The 16,885-nt window shown below is 43.6% G+C and overlaps 1 protein-coding gene across 4 annotated transcripts in view; it reads left to right on the top strand.

Annotated features, from left to right (window-relative positions):
• Positions 1-3,952: 3,952 nt before the first annotated feature.
• snx9b (sorting nexin 9b) overlaps positions 3,953-16,885 on the top strand; it is a 215,888-nt gene continuing 202,955 nt past the window's right edge. For 2 of the 4 annotated variants that reach the window (XM_041174505.1, XM_041174491.1), the window contains exon 1: positions 3,953-4,334. In XM_041174505.1, coding sequence (XP_041030439.1) covers positions 4,326-4,334 — 9 coding nt within the window. In that variant the 5' untranslated portion in view covers positions 3,953-4,325. The remainder of the gene's footprint in view (positions 4,335-16,885) is intronic. The other 2 variants (XM_041174496.1, XM_041174515.1) reach the window with 2 other exon arrangements.

The following is a 16,885-nucleotide window of genomic DNA, read 5'->3' as shown; positions in this document are numbered from 1 at the left end:
CTCCACTTACCTTCCACTCACCACTTCCCCCCACCCCCTCTTCTCCCCACGTCCCCCCTCCCCCATTTCACTCCCTTCTCCCCTCACCCCCCATTTCTCCCCTTCCCTCCGCCATTTCCCCCTTCCCTCCCCATTTCCCTTCCCCCCATTTCCCCCTTCCCTTCCCCCCATTTCCCCCTTCCCTTCCCCCCAATTTCCCCCTTTCCTCCCCCTCCCCACCATTTCGCCCTCTTCCCTCCCACCCATTTTCCCCATTCCCTTCCCCCCATTTTCCCCTTCCCTCCCCCATTTCTCCCTTCCCTTCCCCCCATTTCCCCCTTCACTTCCCCCCATTTCCCCCTTCTCTTCCCTCTCCTTCCCTCCATTTCCCCCACTTCCCTTCCCCCATTCCTTCCCTTCCATCCCATCTCCATCCCTTCTCCCCATTTCCCCTTTCCCTTCCCCCCCATTTCCCCCTTCCCCATCATTTTCACCCTCCCCCATCCCCTCCCCTCCCCTTATTTCCCCTTCCCCTCCCCATTTCCTCCATTTCCCTCCCCCATCCCTTCCCCTCCTCCCATTACCCCTCCTGCTGGTTCAGGGGAATATCACAGTTGTACGACAGGAGGACACCTCGGTGGGCTCATGCAGCAAGGCAATGTGGGTAGAGCTCCGGTATAGGAAGGGTGCAGTTACAATGTTGGGTGTTTACTATAGGCCTCTCAATTGCCAGCAGGTGATTGAGGGACAGTTATGTAGTCAGATTTTGAAAAGATGTAAAAGCAATAGGGTTGTTGTGGTGGGTGATTTTAACTTTCCCTATATTGACTGGGAATCACTTAGTGCTAGGGGTTTGGATGGGGCAGAATTTGTAAGGTGCATCCAGGAGGGCTTCCTGAGACAATATGTAGATAGTCCAACTAGGGAAGGTGCAATACTGGACCTGGTATTAGGGAATGAACCCGGCCAGGTGGTCAAAGTTTCAGTAGGGGAGCATTTCGGGAAAAGTGACCATAATTCAGTAAGTTTCAAGGCACCGGTGGATAAGAATAACAGGAGTCCTCGGGTTAAGGTGCTTAATTGGGGGAAGGCTAATTATAACAATATTAGGCAGGAACTGAGGAATCTAGACTGGAGGCGGAAGTTTGAGGGCAAATCAACAACTGACATGTGGGGAGCTTTCAAACATAAGTTGATAAGAATTCAGGACCGGCATGTTCCTGCTAGAATGAAGGATAAGCATGGCAAGTTTCAGGAACCTTGAATAACGAAGGATATTGTGAGATTAGTCAAAAAGAAAAGGGAAGCATTCATAAGGGCTAGAAGGCTTGGAACAGATGAAGTCTGTGGAGAATATAAAGAAAGTAGGAAGAAACTTAAGCAAGGAGTCAGGAGGGCTAAAAGGGGTCATGAAAAGTCACTGGCAACCAGGATTAAGGAAAATCCCAAGGCCTTTTATACATATGTAAAAAGCAAGAGGGTAGCCAGGGAAAGGGTAGGCCCACTCAGGGACAGAGGTGGGAATCTGTGTGTGGAGCCAGAAGGAATGGGAGAGATACTAAATGAATACTTCTCATCAGTATTCACCAAAGAGAAGGACTTAGCGGTCAATTTGTCTAGGGAAGAGCGTGTAGATAGCCTGGATCATGTTGAGATCAAAAATGAGGAGGTGTTAGGCTTCTTGAAGAATATTAAGGTGGATAAGTCCCCAGGGCCACATGGGATCTACCCCAGAATACTGAGGGAGGCAAGGGAGGAGATTGCTGGGGCCTTGACAGAAATCTTTGTATCCTCACTGGCTATGGGTGAGGTCCCAGAGGACTGGTGAATAGCCAATGTTGTTCCATTGTTTAAGAAGGGTATCAGGGATAATCCAGGAAATTACAGGCTGGTGAGCTTTACATCAGTGGTAGGGAAATTATTGGAGAAGATACTTCGTGACAGGATTTACTACCATTTGGAAGCAAATGGGCATATTAGTGAGAGGCAGCATGGTTTTGTGAAGGGGAGGTCGTGTCTCACTAACTTGATCAAGTTTTTCGAGCAAGTGACAAAGCTGATTGACGATGGAAGGGCAGTTGGTGTTATATACATGGATTACAGTAAGGCCTTTGACAAGGTCCCTCATGGCAGACTGGTACAGAAGGTAAAGTCGCACGGGATCAGAGATGAGCTGGCAATGGATACAGAATTGGCTTGGTCATAGAAGACAGAGGGTAGGAGTGGAAGGGTGCTTTTCTGAATGGAGAGCTGTGACTAGTGGAGCTCCTCAGGGATCAGAGCTGGGACATTTGCTGTTTGTAGTATACATAAATGATTTGGAGGAAAATGTAACTGGGTTAATTAGTAATTTTGCAGACGACACTAAGGTTGGAGGAGTTGCAGATAGTGAAGAGAATTGTCAAAGGATACAACGGGATATAGATCGGTTGGAGACTTGGGCAGAGAAATAGCAGATGGAGTTTAATCCGGACAAATGCGAGGTAATGCATTTTGGAAGGTCTAATACAGGCAGGAATTATGCAGTAAATGGCTGAACCCTTCAGTGCATCGACGGGCAGAAGGGTCTGGGTGTACAGATCCACAGGTCACTGAAAGTGGCAATGCAGGTGGATAAGGTAGTCAGGAAGGCATATGGCATGCTTGCCTTCATCAGCAGGGGTATTGAGTATAAAAGCTGGGAAGTCATGCTGTAGCTATATAGAACCTTGGTTAGGCCACACTTGGAATATTGCGTGCAATTCTGGTCGCCACATTACCAGAAAGACATGGAGGCGTTGGAGAGGGTGCAGAGGAGGTTTACCAGGATGCTGCCTGGTCTGGAGGTTATTAGCTATGAAGAGAGGTTGGAGAAACTCGGATTGTTCTCACTAGAGTGACGGAGATTGAGGGGCGACTTGATAGAAGTTTACAAAATTATGAGTGGCATGGACGGAGTAGATAGTTAGAAGCTTTTTCCCAGGGTGGAAGAGTCAATTACTAGGGGACATAGATTTAAGGTGAGAGGAGAAAACTATAGAGGAGATGTGCGGGGCAAGTTTTTTATGCAGAGGGTAGTGAGTGTCTGGAATTTGCTGCCAGAGGAGGTGGTGGAAGCAGGTACGATAGTGGTGTTTAAGAGGCAGCTTGACAAATACATGGATAGGATGGAAATAGAGGAATACGGACCCCGGAAGTGCAAAATGTTTTAGTTGACGGGCAATATGATCGGCGCAGGCTTGGAGGGCTGAAGGGCCTGTTCCTGTGCCTGTGCTGTACTTTTTTTTGTACCCCATCCCCCCCACCACATCCCCCTCCCCCCCACCCCTATCCCCCTCCTCCTCCCCCCCACCCCTATCCCCCTCCTCCTCCCCCCCACCCCTATCCCCCTCCTACCCCCCACCCCTATCCCCCTCCTACCCCACCCCTCCACCCCTATCCCCCTCCACCCCCACCCCTATCCCCCTCCACCCCCACCCCTATCCCCCTCCACCTCCATCCCCCTCCACCCCATCCCCCCTCCGCCCAATACCCTCCACCCCTATCCTCCCTCCGCCCAATAGCCCCCACCCCATCCCCCCTCCGCCCAATACCCCCCACCCCTATCCCCCCTCCGCCCAATACCCCCCACCCCTATCCCCCCTCCGCCCAATATCCCCCACCCCTATCCCCCCTCCCCCCCACACCTATCCCCCACCCCTATCCCCCCTCCCCCCCACCCCTATCCCCCCTCCCCCCCACCCCTATCCCCCCTCCCCCCCACCCCTATCCCCCCTCTCCTATCCCCCCACCCCCCCTCATACCTCCCCCACCCCCCTCTCCCCCCAATACCTCCCCCACCCCCCTCTCCCCCCAATACCTCCCCCACCCCCCTCTCCCCCCAATACCTCCCAGCCAATCCCCCCATCCCCCATCTTCCAATCCCCCCCAATCCAAACCCCCCCCATCCCCCACCGTGTTTGAGTTGCGTTATCCCGTCGTCCTTGTTAACAGTCGGTTTTCCACAGTATTTGTAAATACATTTGCTTTTAAAAACACAAGCAGCCGTGTTGAAACGTCATGCTGACAAGTTGTGTTACGGAGCCCAGCCTAATAAGGCGTATATCTGAACAAGACGGGCATTAAAATATCTCAAATTATTTATCTTGGTGAGGTCAGGAGGTTAACTTTTTCTCTAGTTTCGGCTGTTGTGGAAACCGTTTGAAGTTCTGCAAATCAAGAGTTTGTTGAGGTCAAAGGCCATTTCTGTATTAGTGATTTATTAAATATTCCGTGTCTGGCACAGGAGCAAGAAAAATCCACCCTAGCGGAGTTAACTTGAGTAAAGCCGAGGAAGTGAAACCAGTTACAGAGAGCGAGGCGGCGGAATGGCTAAGGTAACGAGAAATGTGCTGAGTCCACGGGAGCGGTTAGTCCCGGGGCTCGGGGCCGGTTAGTCAGCCCGGGCGGGGGAGTCCCGGGGCTCGGGGCCCGGGGCCGGTTAGTCAGCCCGGGCGGGGGAGTCCCGGGGCTCGGGGCCCGGGGCCGGTTAGTCAGCCCGGGCGGGGGAGTCCCGGGGCTCGGTTAGTTCCAGGGCCTGGTTAGTGAGCCCGGGTCTCGGGCGGTGTTGGAGGATCCGGCTCGGGTCTTGTTGTTGACGACTCAAGCCTGCCGGGCTCTGGCGGCTATGATCTCGCTGCTTCTCCGTTTGCAGCCCGGCTCTTTGCTGCTGGTAGCAGACACTTCCCAGTTGGATGGAGAAAAAAGTTTATCTAACCGAATTTTACTGTAAAATGCCAGTGAATGAAATTCCGCCAGGCTGGTAAAGTTTCAAAGACGGGACTGGCAAAAAGAGCGGTAGAAATTGGCATGAACGGCTGGATGAAAAACCGTGCATAAACTCAGATATTTTACATCGGCGTTTAGGCTAGTCCCACCTAAAGTGACTAGCTCTTGACCGCTGTGATCTTTTGTTTTGTTACCGAGTCAAATATTGAGCAAAGTGTTGTTTTGAAAGGGGTGAAAACTCTCGAGTGATGGCCAGTTTTGATTTCTTTGCGAGATCACTGCACCATAACACTGGCCGTGAGAAAGCACATCATTTCCCATCTCGCCGTCGAGTAGACGTGGGATTTTAGTGTGATTAGGGTGTGTCAGGAAAATACTGGGATAATACTGGTGTTAAAAGGGAATAACCGCTTCAAAATCCCATGGATTGCTCATATGACTTGTTTAATAATCGTAAAAAAAAACACGGTGACTCATCTAATGTATGTGATACATTCAAACAATTTATTTGAAACATTTTGTCTTGCAAGTAGTTTGCGCAGTGGCTCAGCACTGTACATACTATTGGTGTATGTATTTTGTGGTCATCTCGGTTTCAGTTATTTAAGTCTAAAGCCCGCAGTATTCGCCCACGATCCTCAGCTAAGTTTGTGTACTGTAAGTTTCTTACGTTCATAAAAGATTTCCATTTTAGCATTTAAGTTTGTTGAACAACTGGACGACCACCAGCTCCTCTGGTAACCTGCCTGGTGATGAGACTACTTGAATCATTGTATTTTGACAGCCCGCATGCAGGCCAGTTGTTTAAAAAAATGTTGGGATGTGGGTAACTCTGGCAATGTCGCATTGTCCATCTCTGATTGCATTGAGGGGGTTAACAGTTGACTGCATAGTGTGGTACTTGTATGCCAGTCTTTGAACATAAGTGTCACAACTCACTGAGGACAGTGCGCTGCAATATCAAGCTCCACTGCTCCCTGAGCTGTTACAAATGTGGAAAGTTTGTCCAAACCACCAGATTGCCCCAGTTCTACCTATTTAATTTAGGTTAACAAAATACGAGCACCAGGTTTGTAAACTTAATAAGTAAATACGTGTTTATTCAATAAATTGTCTTTAACTGGTGGCAAAAGAAAGAAATGTGAAACGCTAACTTCTGATACTATTTTACTTAAGCTCTACCCCCTTCTTAAATCCGTTTATATACACACACATGCGACACAACCGTTCAATACCAGCAATCAGGAGAACAGAATTCAATGAGTTGCTTTTGATCGATGTCTTCCAAATTCCTTTCAGTTCTTGTTGATGACACAAGGTGGTCTTCCAGCACTTTCAATATTTAGTTCACCAAGTGAGAACTTGCTTTTCAACGTCTCTAACAATGGTTTTCCCCTTTTCCTTTTTAATGGGTTTCCTCAGAGAGAGAGAGTGGGTTATGGGGAAAAGAGATTTTAGATGTTTTCTCTTTGCAGGCCAGGAGCTTTTCGCTGCATTGCTACCTCACAAAACCCTGGTCATCTGGTCAGGAGCCAATGCTGTTGTCAGGCAGCTCCTTTGGTCCAAGACTCCATTCCAATACCATCCTGTCTTTCATGGCACTCTGTTCCAGTACTGAAACATTGTACACATCTGTCATCCTGTTCCAATGAACATGTCCTTTAAACTGCAGCCATTGTAATTCTAATCCACAGTCCAACGGAAATAAGAAGATACGTTCCTTGCATGCTTCCACCCTTAAAAGAGATGAAATACCATTTCAAAAATGCCTTTCTTTGCAAGGTATGTGACACATGGGCAACAAAACATGAGACTTACTTTCATTCATCCTTCCTCCCCCTTATACAATCTTCAGCATTTCTTACCTCTTTAACTTATTTTACCATTCTACACCTGGGACAATGCATCTGCGATCATATTATCTTTACCGGCAATGTGAACAATCTTTACATTAAATGGGTGAAACAATAGATTCCATGGAAACAGTCTTTCATTTTGAGTTTTGAACTTTTCAATGAATGCCAGCAGATTATGGCCAATGTAAATTAGTGTTTCCTTATTATCGTGTCGGACATAAACTTCAAAGTGTTGAAGAGACAACAACAATGCTAGTGTTTCTTTTTCTACTGTAGAGTACTTCCTCTGATATTGATTTAGTTTCTTGGAAAAATACCCCACCAGCTTCCGTATCACTAATTGATCATCTTGTAATAGGACTGCACCTACCCCCAAGTCGCTAGCATCAATTGCCATTTTAAAAGGTTTGGTAAAGTCCAGGGTAGCCAACATTGGTTCATTTATTAAGATTTCTATCAGCTTTTCAAAGGCTGCTTGGCATTCTGTTGACCATACCATTTTTGCCTGTTTTCTTAACAAATTGATGAGAGGTACAGCTATTGTGCTGAAGTTAGGCACAAACTTTCTATAAAACCAACACATACCCAAAAATCTCAGGATTTCTCGTTTAGTTTTAGGAATGGGAAATTTTATTAGAATGTTCACTTTTGCTGTTCTTGGCAACATTTGCCCTTGTCCGATGATGTGACCTAGGTAAGTTACCCTTGCTTTTGCAGATTTGCTTTTGGCCAGATTTATAACTAAGCCAGCCAACTGCAATTCCTTAAACAGATCCTCTAAATGCTTTACATGTCCTTCCCAAATGTTATCAAATATTACGACATCGTCTAAATAAACCATTCAGTTAGGTACTTCACTATGACTTGATTTATAAATCTCTGAAATGTAGCTGGGGCGTTTTTAAACCTAAATGGCATAACTAAACATGGACACAACCCATTTGGTGTAACAAAGACCGATATTTCTTTAGACCTTCATGTTAAAGGCACTTGCCAGTCCCTTTTTAATAGATCAATTTTAGAAAGAAATGAGGCACTATTAACCGAAATGCAACCTTCTAACTGAGGAATTGGGTATGAATCTGTCCTCATTACAACATTCACTTTTCCTGCAGTTTATACAAAATCCATCCGGCTTAGGAACCAATACTACCGGTGAACTCCAGCTACTTTGGCTAGGCTCAATTAGTTGATTGTCCAGCATCTATTGGATCTCTGTTTCTAACTCAGCTTGTTTTTCTGGACTCAACCGATAATAATGTTGTTTTATCGGCACTAAGTTTCCTATGTCCACATCATGTTTAGCTAACATAGTACATCCAGGTGTATCCCTACAAATTCCATTATACTTCCTGAGTAACCTTAATAGATCTTCCTTCCTCTAAATATGAGAACACAGTGTCTAACTGCCCCAGTATTGTCATATTGGCTAGCTGAATAGTAGGAGGTTCCCTTTGGGCACTGTCTACTTCTCCCTCTACCTTCCTCTTACCGTCTCTGTCATCCTCCACTGCTCCTACCACCTGGCACACTTGCTCTGCCTTATCTTCTCTGCGATGATATTGCTTCAACATGTTTATGTGACATAACCGTTTCTTCTTCCCATGCTCAGGGGTATCTATCAGATAAGTCACTTTACTAACTCTCCTATCTTGTAGAGGCCACTGAATTTCAATTTCAGGGGTTCACCCTGCAAAAGTTAATAATAGCAATACTTCATCTCCTGTTTGGAATGTTCTTGTTGAAGCATGCCTGTCTGGCCATTCTTTCATTTTGGCTTGGAAAATTTTTAAGTGCTCTTGTGCTACTTTACATGCTCCTGTGAGTCTTTCTAGAAACATGGACACGTAATCCAACACAGAGGAGTTGTTTTTCTGCTTTAGGAACTTTTCCTTAATCAATTTTAATGGACTTCTTATTTCATGACCATAGATCAGTTCAGAACAGTGACTCATCTAATGCACGTGATACATTCAAACAATCCATTTTTTTTTAAACATTTTGTCTTGCAAGCAGTTTGGGCCGTGTCTTGGCACAGTATGTACTATTGGCTTATGTGTTTTGTGGTCGATGTAGTAATATAGGTTTGTTATTTCAGAGTCTAAAGCCTGCAGTATTCACCCACTTACAGCTTCTTACGTTTATTGAAAGATTTACATTTTAGCATTTAAGTTTGTTGTACAACTGGACGACCACCAGCTCCCCTGGTGATGAGACTACTTGAATCATTGCATTTTGACAGCCCGCATGCAGGATTTACTGGGCCAGTTGTTTTAAAAAAAAATGTTGGGATGTGGGTAACTCTGGCAATGTCGCATTTATTGTCCATCCTTGATTGCAGCGAGGGGATTAACAGATGACTGCATAGTGTGGAACTTGTATGCATCTTTGAACATAGTGTCACGACTCATTGGGGATAGTGCGCTGCAATGTTAAGCTCCACTGCTCCCTGAGCTGCTACAAATGTGAAAAGTTTGCCCAAACCACCAGATTGCCCCAGTTCTACCTAACTGTTTAATTTAAGTAAACGGAATACTAGCACCAGGTTTGTAAATTTAATAAGTAAATTACTGTTTATTGAACAAATTGTTTTTAACTAGTGGCGAAAGAAAGAAATATGAACTGCTAACTTCTAACACTATATAAGTTAAACTCTACTCCCTTCTTAAATCCATATATATATATATATACACACACATCACACAAAACATGGATTTTAAGGGTGGGATAAAACAGCTCAATAGCACCAATTCCAGAGTACAAGATTTGATGGGTTGATTTTGATCGATGTCTTCCAAATTCCTTTCAGTTCTTGTTGATGACATGAGGTGGTCTCCCAGCACTTTCAATATTTAGTTCACTGGTTGAGAACTTGCCTTTAAAATGACTCTAACAATGATTTTCCCCTTTTCCTTTTTAATGGATTTCCTCAGAGAGAGCGCGGGTTATAGACACATGAGGAAAAAAGATTTTAGATGTTTTCTCTTTGTAGGCCAGGAGCTTTCTGCTACATTGCTACCACACGAACCCCTGGTCATCTAGTCAGGGGCCAACTAAAATGCTGTTGTCAGACAGCTTCATTGGTTCAGGACTCCTTTCTGGCACCATTTTGTCTTTCATGGTGCACTCAGTTCCAGCACTGTAAGATTGCATATATCTCTCATCCTGTTCCAGTGGACATGTCCTTTAAACTGCAGCCATTGTAATTCTAATCTGCAGTCCAAAGAAATAAAAAGATAAGTTCCTTACGATAGGTACAAGGGTAGGCCATTTAGCAGCTCTAGCCTGTTCCGCCATTCAATTAGATCCAACACCTTCATTTCATAGAATTACCTGGAAAAACTCAGCAGGTCTGGCAGAGAAGAAAAGAGTTGACGTTTCGAGTCCTCATGACCCTTCAACAGAACTGGGTGAATACTAGGAGAGGGGTGAAATGTAAGCTGGTTTAAGGTTGGGGGGGTGGGGTGGAGGAGAGAGAAGTGGGGGGTGGGGTGGTGTGGTTGTAGGGACAAGCAAGCAGTGATAGCAGATAATCAAAAGATGTCACAGACAAAAGAACACAGAGGTGTTGAAGGTGGTGATATTATCTAAACGAATGTGCTAATTAATAATGGATAGCAGGGCACTCAAGGTACAGCTCTAGTGAGGGTGGGGTGGAAAGACTAACAGGGCATAAAAGATTTAAAAATAATGGAAATAGTGGGAAAAGAAAAATCTATATAAATTATTGGAAAAAAACAAAAGGAAGAGGGAAGAAATGGAAAGGGGGCGGGGATGGAGGAGGGAGTTCAAGATCTAAAGTTGTTGAATTCAATATTCAGTCTGGAAGGCTGTAAAGTGCCTAGTTGGAAGATGAGGTGCTGTTCCTCCAGTTTGCGTTGGGCTTCACTGGAACAATGCAGCAAGCCAAGGACGGACATGTGGGCAAGAGAGCAGGGTGGAGTGTTAAAATGTCAAGCGACACAAACCTTCCTGTAGTTCTGTTGAAGGGTCATGAGGACTCGAAACGTCAACTATTTTCTTCTCCGCCGATGCTGCCAGACCTGCTGAGTTTTTCCAGGTAATTCTGTTTTTGTTTTGGATTGCCAGCATCCGCAGTTTTTTGTTTTTATCTCATTGATTACCCCTAAATTGTAATCATTTGTAAAGGCCTTTAATTTTGTCCTTGATAGCCCTTGCAGGTTGTTTTCTCCTATTTCCTTGTTCTTTATACTTCATATTCCTTTGCTGTTCTTAATATCCTTCCTAGTTAGTGTGATCTCCACTATTTGCATTTATCTAAGCCTTTTGTTTTCATTTCATATTATATCTCCCCTCTTGCATTGACCAAAGTTGTTTACTTACACAAGTAAAGCTCCTGATTTTAAAGGTTACTTTAGGTCTTGTGTTGTATGTAATACTTTTGAACAGCTCCCACTGTAGTTTTGTCCTATAACAGTTCCTGCTCAGGTTTCGCTGTCCCACCTGCACTGGTCTCTTTCACCCCCTCCCCGCGCGCTTTAGCCTTGCATCTCTTTTGTAACAAGGGCGTAATATTTGCAATTTTCCAGTCCTCTGGCATCTCCCCGTGACTAAGAATGACTGGAAGATTATCACCAGAGTATCTGCAATTTCCACTCTCACTTCCCTCAGTACCCTTGGATGCATCTCATCCGGTCCTGGTATCTTATCGATTTTGAGTAAAGATGGCTTTTCTAACGCCGCCTCCTTTTCAATTTTAAATTCTTCTAGTTTACTAGTTAGCTCCTCTCTCACCTTGGCCTGGGTAGCACCTTCTTCTTTTGTAAAGACAGATGCAAAATACTCATTCAATACCTGTACTATTTCTCCAGCCTCCACATGCAAGTCCCCTTTTTAGACCCTCATTAACTCTAACCTTTCTTTTACAGGCCTTTTATTATTTATATACTTATAAAAGACTTGGGATTCCCTTTTATGTTGGGTGGCAGCCCATTTTCATGCTTCTTCCTTTTTTTATTTGTTTCTTCACTTCCTGCGCAGCATGAAGGATGCTGTGTTTGCAGCTTAGGAAGGAACAAGTGAGGAAAGTTCACTGACTATTCCATCATCGGTGTTATTTTTGAAGAAAGATTGTAGCAGAAGGAGATATGGGAGGGCTGGAAGTGAATGAAAGATTGTTCATCAGGTAGTGAGCATTTTTTTGTATCCTGTGCAGGGGTGTAAGAGGATTTGAGATGGCTATTACTTTTTGGAAGCACTCGGGCTCTACAGGTAGTTAATATTTGTTGAGGAGAACAGCAGTATTGAACATCAGTGAGGCAAGTATTTGGGTATTACCAATGTTCCTCCTAAACTGTGCAGCAATAGGAAATATGCCACGCAGGGGACAAAGAGGCAGCATATAAGCAAAGGTCTCTTTTAAGATGTGCACATGCATGGCAGTGTGGCAATCTTAAAGGTACTTTACAGTCCAACAAATGAGCTGCATGCAGCGAAGGAAAATTAGGGAGAACATTGGGTGTTACATTTTTACTCTGAACCCTTGGCCTGGGGAAAGTTAAAAATCATCCAGCGTCCTCACTTATGCTTATTGTTAATGCTGGACAATGCATTTAGGCTTGGGCTGATAACTGGCAAGTAACATTTGTGCCACACAAATGCCAGGCAATTACACTTCCACAAGTGAGAATTTACCCCCCGCCGACCCCCTTGACATTCAATGGCATTACCAGCACTGAATTTCCCATCGTGAACATCTGGAGTTACCATTGACCAGAAATTTAACCGAACCAAGCATATAAATACTGTATCTACAAGAGGAGGTCAGAGGCTGGGAATTCTGCAGCAAGTAACTCATCGCCTGATTCCCCAAATCCTAGTCAAAACTGTGACAGAATACTTTCACTTGCTTGACTGAGTGTAATTCCAATGACATTATAAAAGCTTGACACCATCCGGGACATGGTGGCCTGTTTGATTGGCACCCCATGCACTGCCTCAAACATTCAGTTCCTCCGCCACCAACTTTTGGTGACAGCAGTGTGTACCGTCTCTCAGCGACAGCAGTGTGTACCATCTACATGATGCACCGCAAGACCTCACCAACGATCCTTCAACAACACTTTCCAAACCTGCGACTTCTACCACCTAGAAGGACAAGTGCAATAGAGACATCCAAATATCGCCACCTGGACGTTCCCCTCCAAGTCACACCATCCTAATTATATCATGGTTCCTTCTCTGACTGACTGACTGACTGCAGTGGCTCACAAAGGTAGTTTACTACCATCTTCTCGAGGGCAGTTCGGGATGGGCAACAAATGCTGGCCTTGTCAGAGATGACCACATCCAAGAACAAATTTTTTTAAAAATTGCGTCCATGTAGACAGTGATTGAGAGCAGGATTAAACTTGGCTAAACTACTCTTTTCAGCTAGCAGATACCAAGCGATATATTTATAATACTAATAAAATTGGTACTATGAAAGTGGCTTTATTGTTAAAAGGTTGAGTTCAAAGAGGCTGGTGATACAATAACAATTTACATTCAATGCGCTGTGTTAGGCATAACTTAGCAGTTTTTTGTGTGGTAGAGCTGAGGCAATGTGAGATCAAAAGCCATTGTAAGCTCCCAACTGTCTCCACAGGAACCAAAGTAAAAAGAACCTCATTTTGAATTCATAGGGTGAAAATGCTTTGCCTGGTGTCTGGTAAAATCTATGGGTTGCTGTTGCCTTAATGGAGATTAGATTGGGAATTGTTAAAAGTTATGATTGTAGTAATTTGTAGCCATGTGTATATATTTAATTTGTGTAAATTAATAAAATGTTTCATTTAGCTTAATATAAAACCACTTGAGAACTAGTGGTGTGATTCCTGAATTTAGAGCTGCATCTCAAACATAACACTTAAAATTATAGGTTATGACAGTTGTTTAAAGTTTCCCCCTGGGATTTTTAAATAACTCAGCTTTACTAACTACACAGTCAAAACACTATCAATGTCTCTCTGTAGATGGGAGCATAAAATGTCAGTGCTTACGATACCACCTATCTTTGTCATTGACAAATTTGCATATGTGACCTTCTATCCCATCATCCAAGTTGGTAATGAATACATTGAATAGTTGAGGCCCTGACACAGATCCCTGTGAGATGTCTCTAGTCACATCCTGTCAATTCGAGTGAAAGCAAACCACTGCAGGTGCTGGAAACCTGAAATATAAGCAGAAAATGCTGAAAATACTGAACAAGTCTGGCAACATCTCTGGAGGGAGAAACAGTTAACATTTTGAGTCGAATATGACCCTTCTGCAGAACTTGTTGAAGAATGTCATAGTTGACTCAATATTAACTCTTGTTTCTTTCTTCACAGATGCTGCCACATCTGGTGAATATTTCCAGCACTTTCTGTTTTTACTGATAGAGTACCTGCCCATTGCCCCTGCTCTCTTGTTTCTTTCTGCTCAATCAATTTCCCAACCGGGTCAATAATTTGCCTTCAGTTCCATGAGCTTCAACATTAGGTAACAGTCTCTTATGAGGGATTTTATCAAGCACCTTCTGGAAGTGCATGTAAATAAATCCATAGAGATTCCCTTGTCCACTACTTTAGTCACCTCTTCAAAAAAAATTGATCAAATTACCCATTACTAATCCATGTTGGCTGACTCTGATCAGCTGAAACTTATGTGAAATTAAACTAATCATACATATATATTTATACACAACTAGGGTATCTTACATAATGTCGAAGTCTGTAGATGACACAGAACTCAAATGTAGTGAAACTTGAGCAAGTGAGGAGAAAAGTAACAGACTTCAGGTGGACATCGACTTGTGAAATGAAAGGCACAATGCAGATGAAATTTAGTGCAGACAATGATGATTTATAGAAAGGATGAGGAGAGACAATGTGATCTAAATGGTACAATTTTAAAAGCAGTGCAGGGGCAGAGAGGCTTGAGGCTTTGGTGGCAGGACAAGTTGAAAAGGCTGCTCTTTGAAAAGCATGCAACAACAACTTGTTTCTTATAGTTTCTTTAATATAATAAAATGTCCAAATGCACTTTATAGGAACATTATAAAACAAAATATGACACCAAGCCATATACTGATTCCTTGGTTTTATAAATATAAGTATAGAAGTGCAAAAGCACGGATGTTATGCTGAACCTTTATATATCGGTAGTTAGACCCCAGTTGAATTGTGTCCAATTCTGGACACCATACTTTGAGAAGGATGTTAAAGCCTTGGAGAGGATATGGAAGAGAGTTACTGGAATGGTAACAGGATGTGGAACTTTATTTATGTGGAGAGACAAGAAGTTGGGTCGGCTCTCCTTTAGAGTAGCCAAGGTTAAAGGGAGCTTTAAAAAAAGTATTCAAAATCATGAAAGATTTTAATAGAATAGTTAGGAGAAACAGTGGCAGAAGGGTCAGTAAACAAAGGAGACAAATTTAAGGTAATTTGTGGAAGGACCAGAGATGACATAAATTTTTTTTGTGTAGTGAGTTGTGATTTGAAATGCGCTGCCTGAAATGTTGCGTAAGCAGATTCATTAATCACTTTCACAAAGGTACTGGATAAACGTTTGAAGTGAAAATTTAAAGGACCATGGGGAAAGAGCAGGGGAGCGATAGTAATTGGATAGATCTTTCAAAGATCTGAATCAGGCCTGATGGGGCAAATGGCCACTTCCTATGCTGATTTCTCCTCTCACCACCTGTCTGTAAACAGAAAGGTGTATTTGATTTTTGATTTTCCCCTTTATTTTCCCCAGCCTCTCAGTTTTGGAATTATCCAATCCTCTATTAATAACCCCGCAGCAAACTTGAGATAGGGTAAAGCCACTTACTTTACACGCATTCAAAACATGGGGAGGGTGTGTCGCTACGGTATCCTGTTACATTCACACAATAAAATAAGGGAAAACAAAAGGTACAAGGCAAAGACCACACTAAATAAGAATTATTGTTTCACATGAGTCCAGAGTCCAGTAAGCCACTGTCCAAGGAAGGTTCTTTCAGTTGGCTTTGTCCGGCAGATGTCCTAGAAGTTTGGTTGAAGGCTGAGGCAGGTGAAGATGTAGCAAAGCATTCTTGAATTCTGGGAATTAGTTCACTTTCTAGACGACATGCAGGATTCTTTCTGGAGACCAGGCTTTGAGAGGGACGGAGGTCAGAGACAGGTCGCTATGGCTTGGAATCCTGTTCTTCTGAGGCTAAGCAACAACTAAATAAGGAATCTGAAAGCTGTATGATGAAAGCAGTTCAAACAACTCAAGTCTCAGTCATGTGACAGGGTAGTTTTGGGTCAAGCCCTATAGCTAATGATGTACTTTAAGGCCTGCTGGTTAAAACCTGTCCATAAATTGTATTTTGAGCAGGTAACTGTAGAATCATTAGTACAACGTTGGTGACGTGGAGTCACAAATAGCTCTGCCTTTGTTCCGTGCTGGCTGGGGCATTTCTCGTCTGCTAGTCCTTTGTGTTGGCTTGGCTGGAATGTTCATACAATATAAGCCACGTTCCAAGAGGAATGAGTTTGCCTTTGTCGATTTGAACTACTCAGGATTTTCTGAACTACCAACATGTGACTAGCTGTGACCATTTTAGCCCAGTAATTTTCCATTTTAAAAAAAATGAAATTAAGCAAGAGAATATGGAAGAGAAATAGATTTAGTTTTTTTATGCCTTCTTGGCATAACAAGTACCATATTAGATATATGCTGACAGTGTGGTGAGTTATGAGCACAAATAGCTGTGTGGGAATATGATGCTATGGCAATAATAAAGGTGGCTTATAATGATGAGGACTGAACACTTAATATTCAAGGATACAACGTGTACAGAAAATATGGGTGGGGGTTTGGGGGGGTAGGAATTGGGTTGGCAGTGCTGATTAAGGAAGACATTATAGTATTGGAAATGGAGATGCCCTTGAGGGGGCAAGGCAGAATCCATTTGGTTAGAGTTGTAACGCAAGAAGGGTATGATCATGCTACTGAAGGTATTCTATGGGCTGCTCAACAGTGAAAGATAGAAGAGCAAATCTGTGGGGAAATCAGAGATGTGCAGGAAGTACCGAGTGGTGATATTGGGAGATTTTAATTATCCAAATATGGATTAGGATAATGTTAGGGCAAAAGGAAATGAAAGGGATGGATTTCTGAAATGTGTTTAGGACAACTTCCTGGCCAGGATGTTCTCGGTCCAACTAAGAATGAGGCAGTGTTGGATCCAATGCTGGGAAATGAGGTGGGCCAAGTGAACCAGGAGTCTGTGGGGGAACATGGATCAATGTAATCATCTTATCTGTGACGAATATCTAGCTCATGGTTTA

Source organism: Carcharodon carcharias, chromosome 2 (assembly GCF_017639515.1).
Source record: "Carcharodon carcharias isolate sCarCar2 chromosome 2, sCarCar2.pri, whole genome shotgun sequence".
NCBI lineage: Eukaryota > Metazoa > Chordata > Chondrichthyes > Lamniformes > Lamnidae > Carcharodon > Carcharodon carcharias.
The sequence above is the reverse complement of the archived record's forward strand: the minus strand, read 5'-3'. Positions and strand labels throughout refer to the sequence as shown.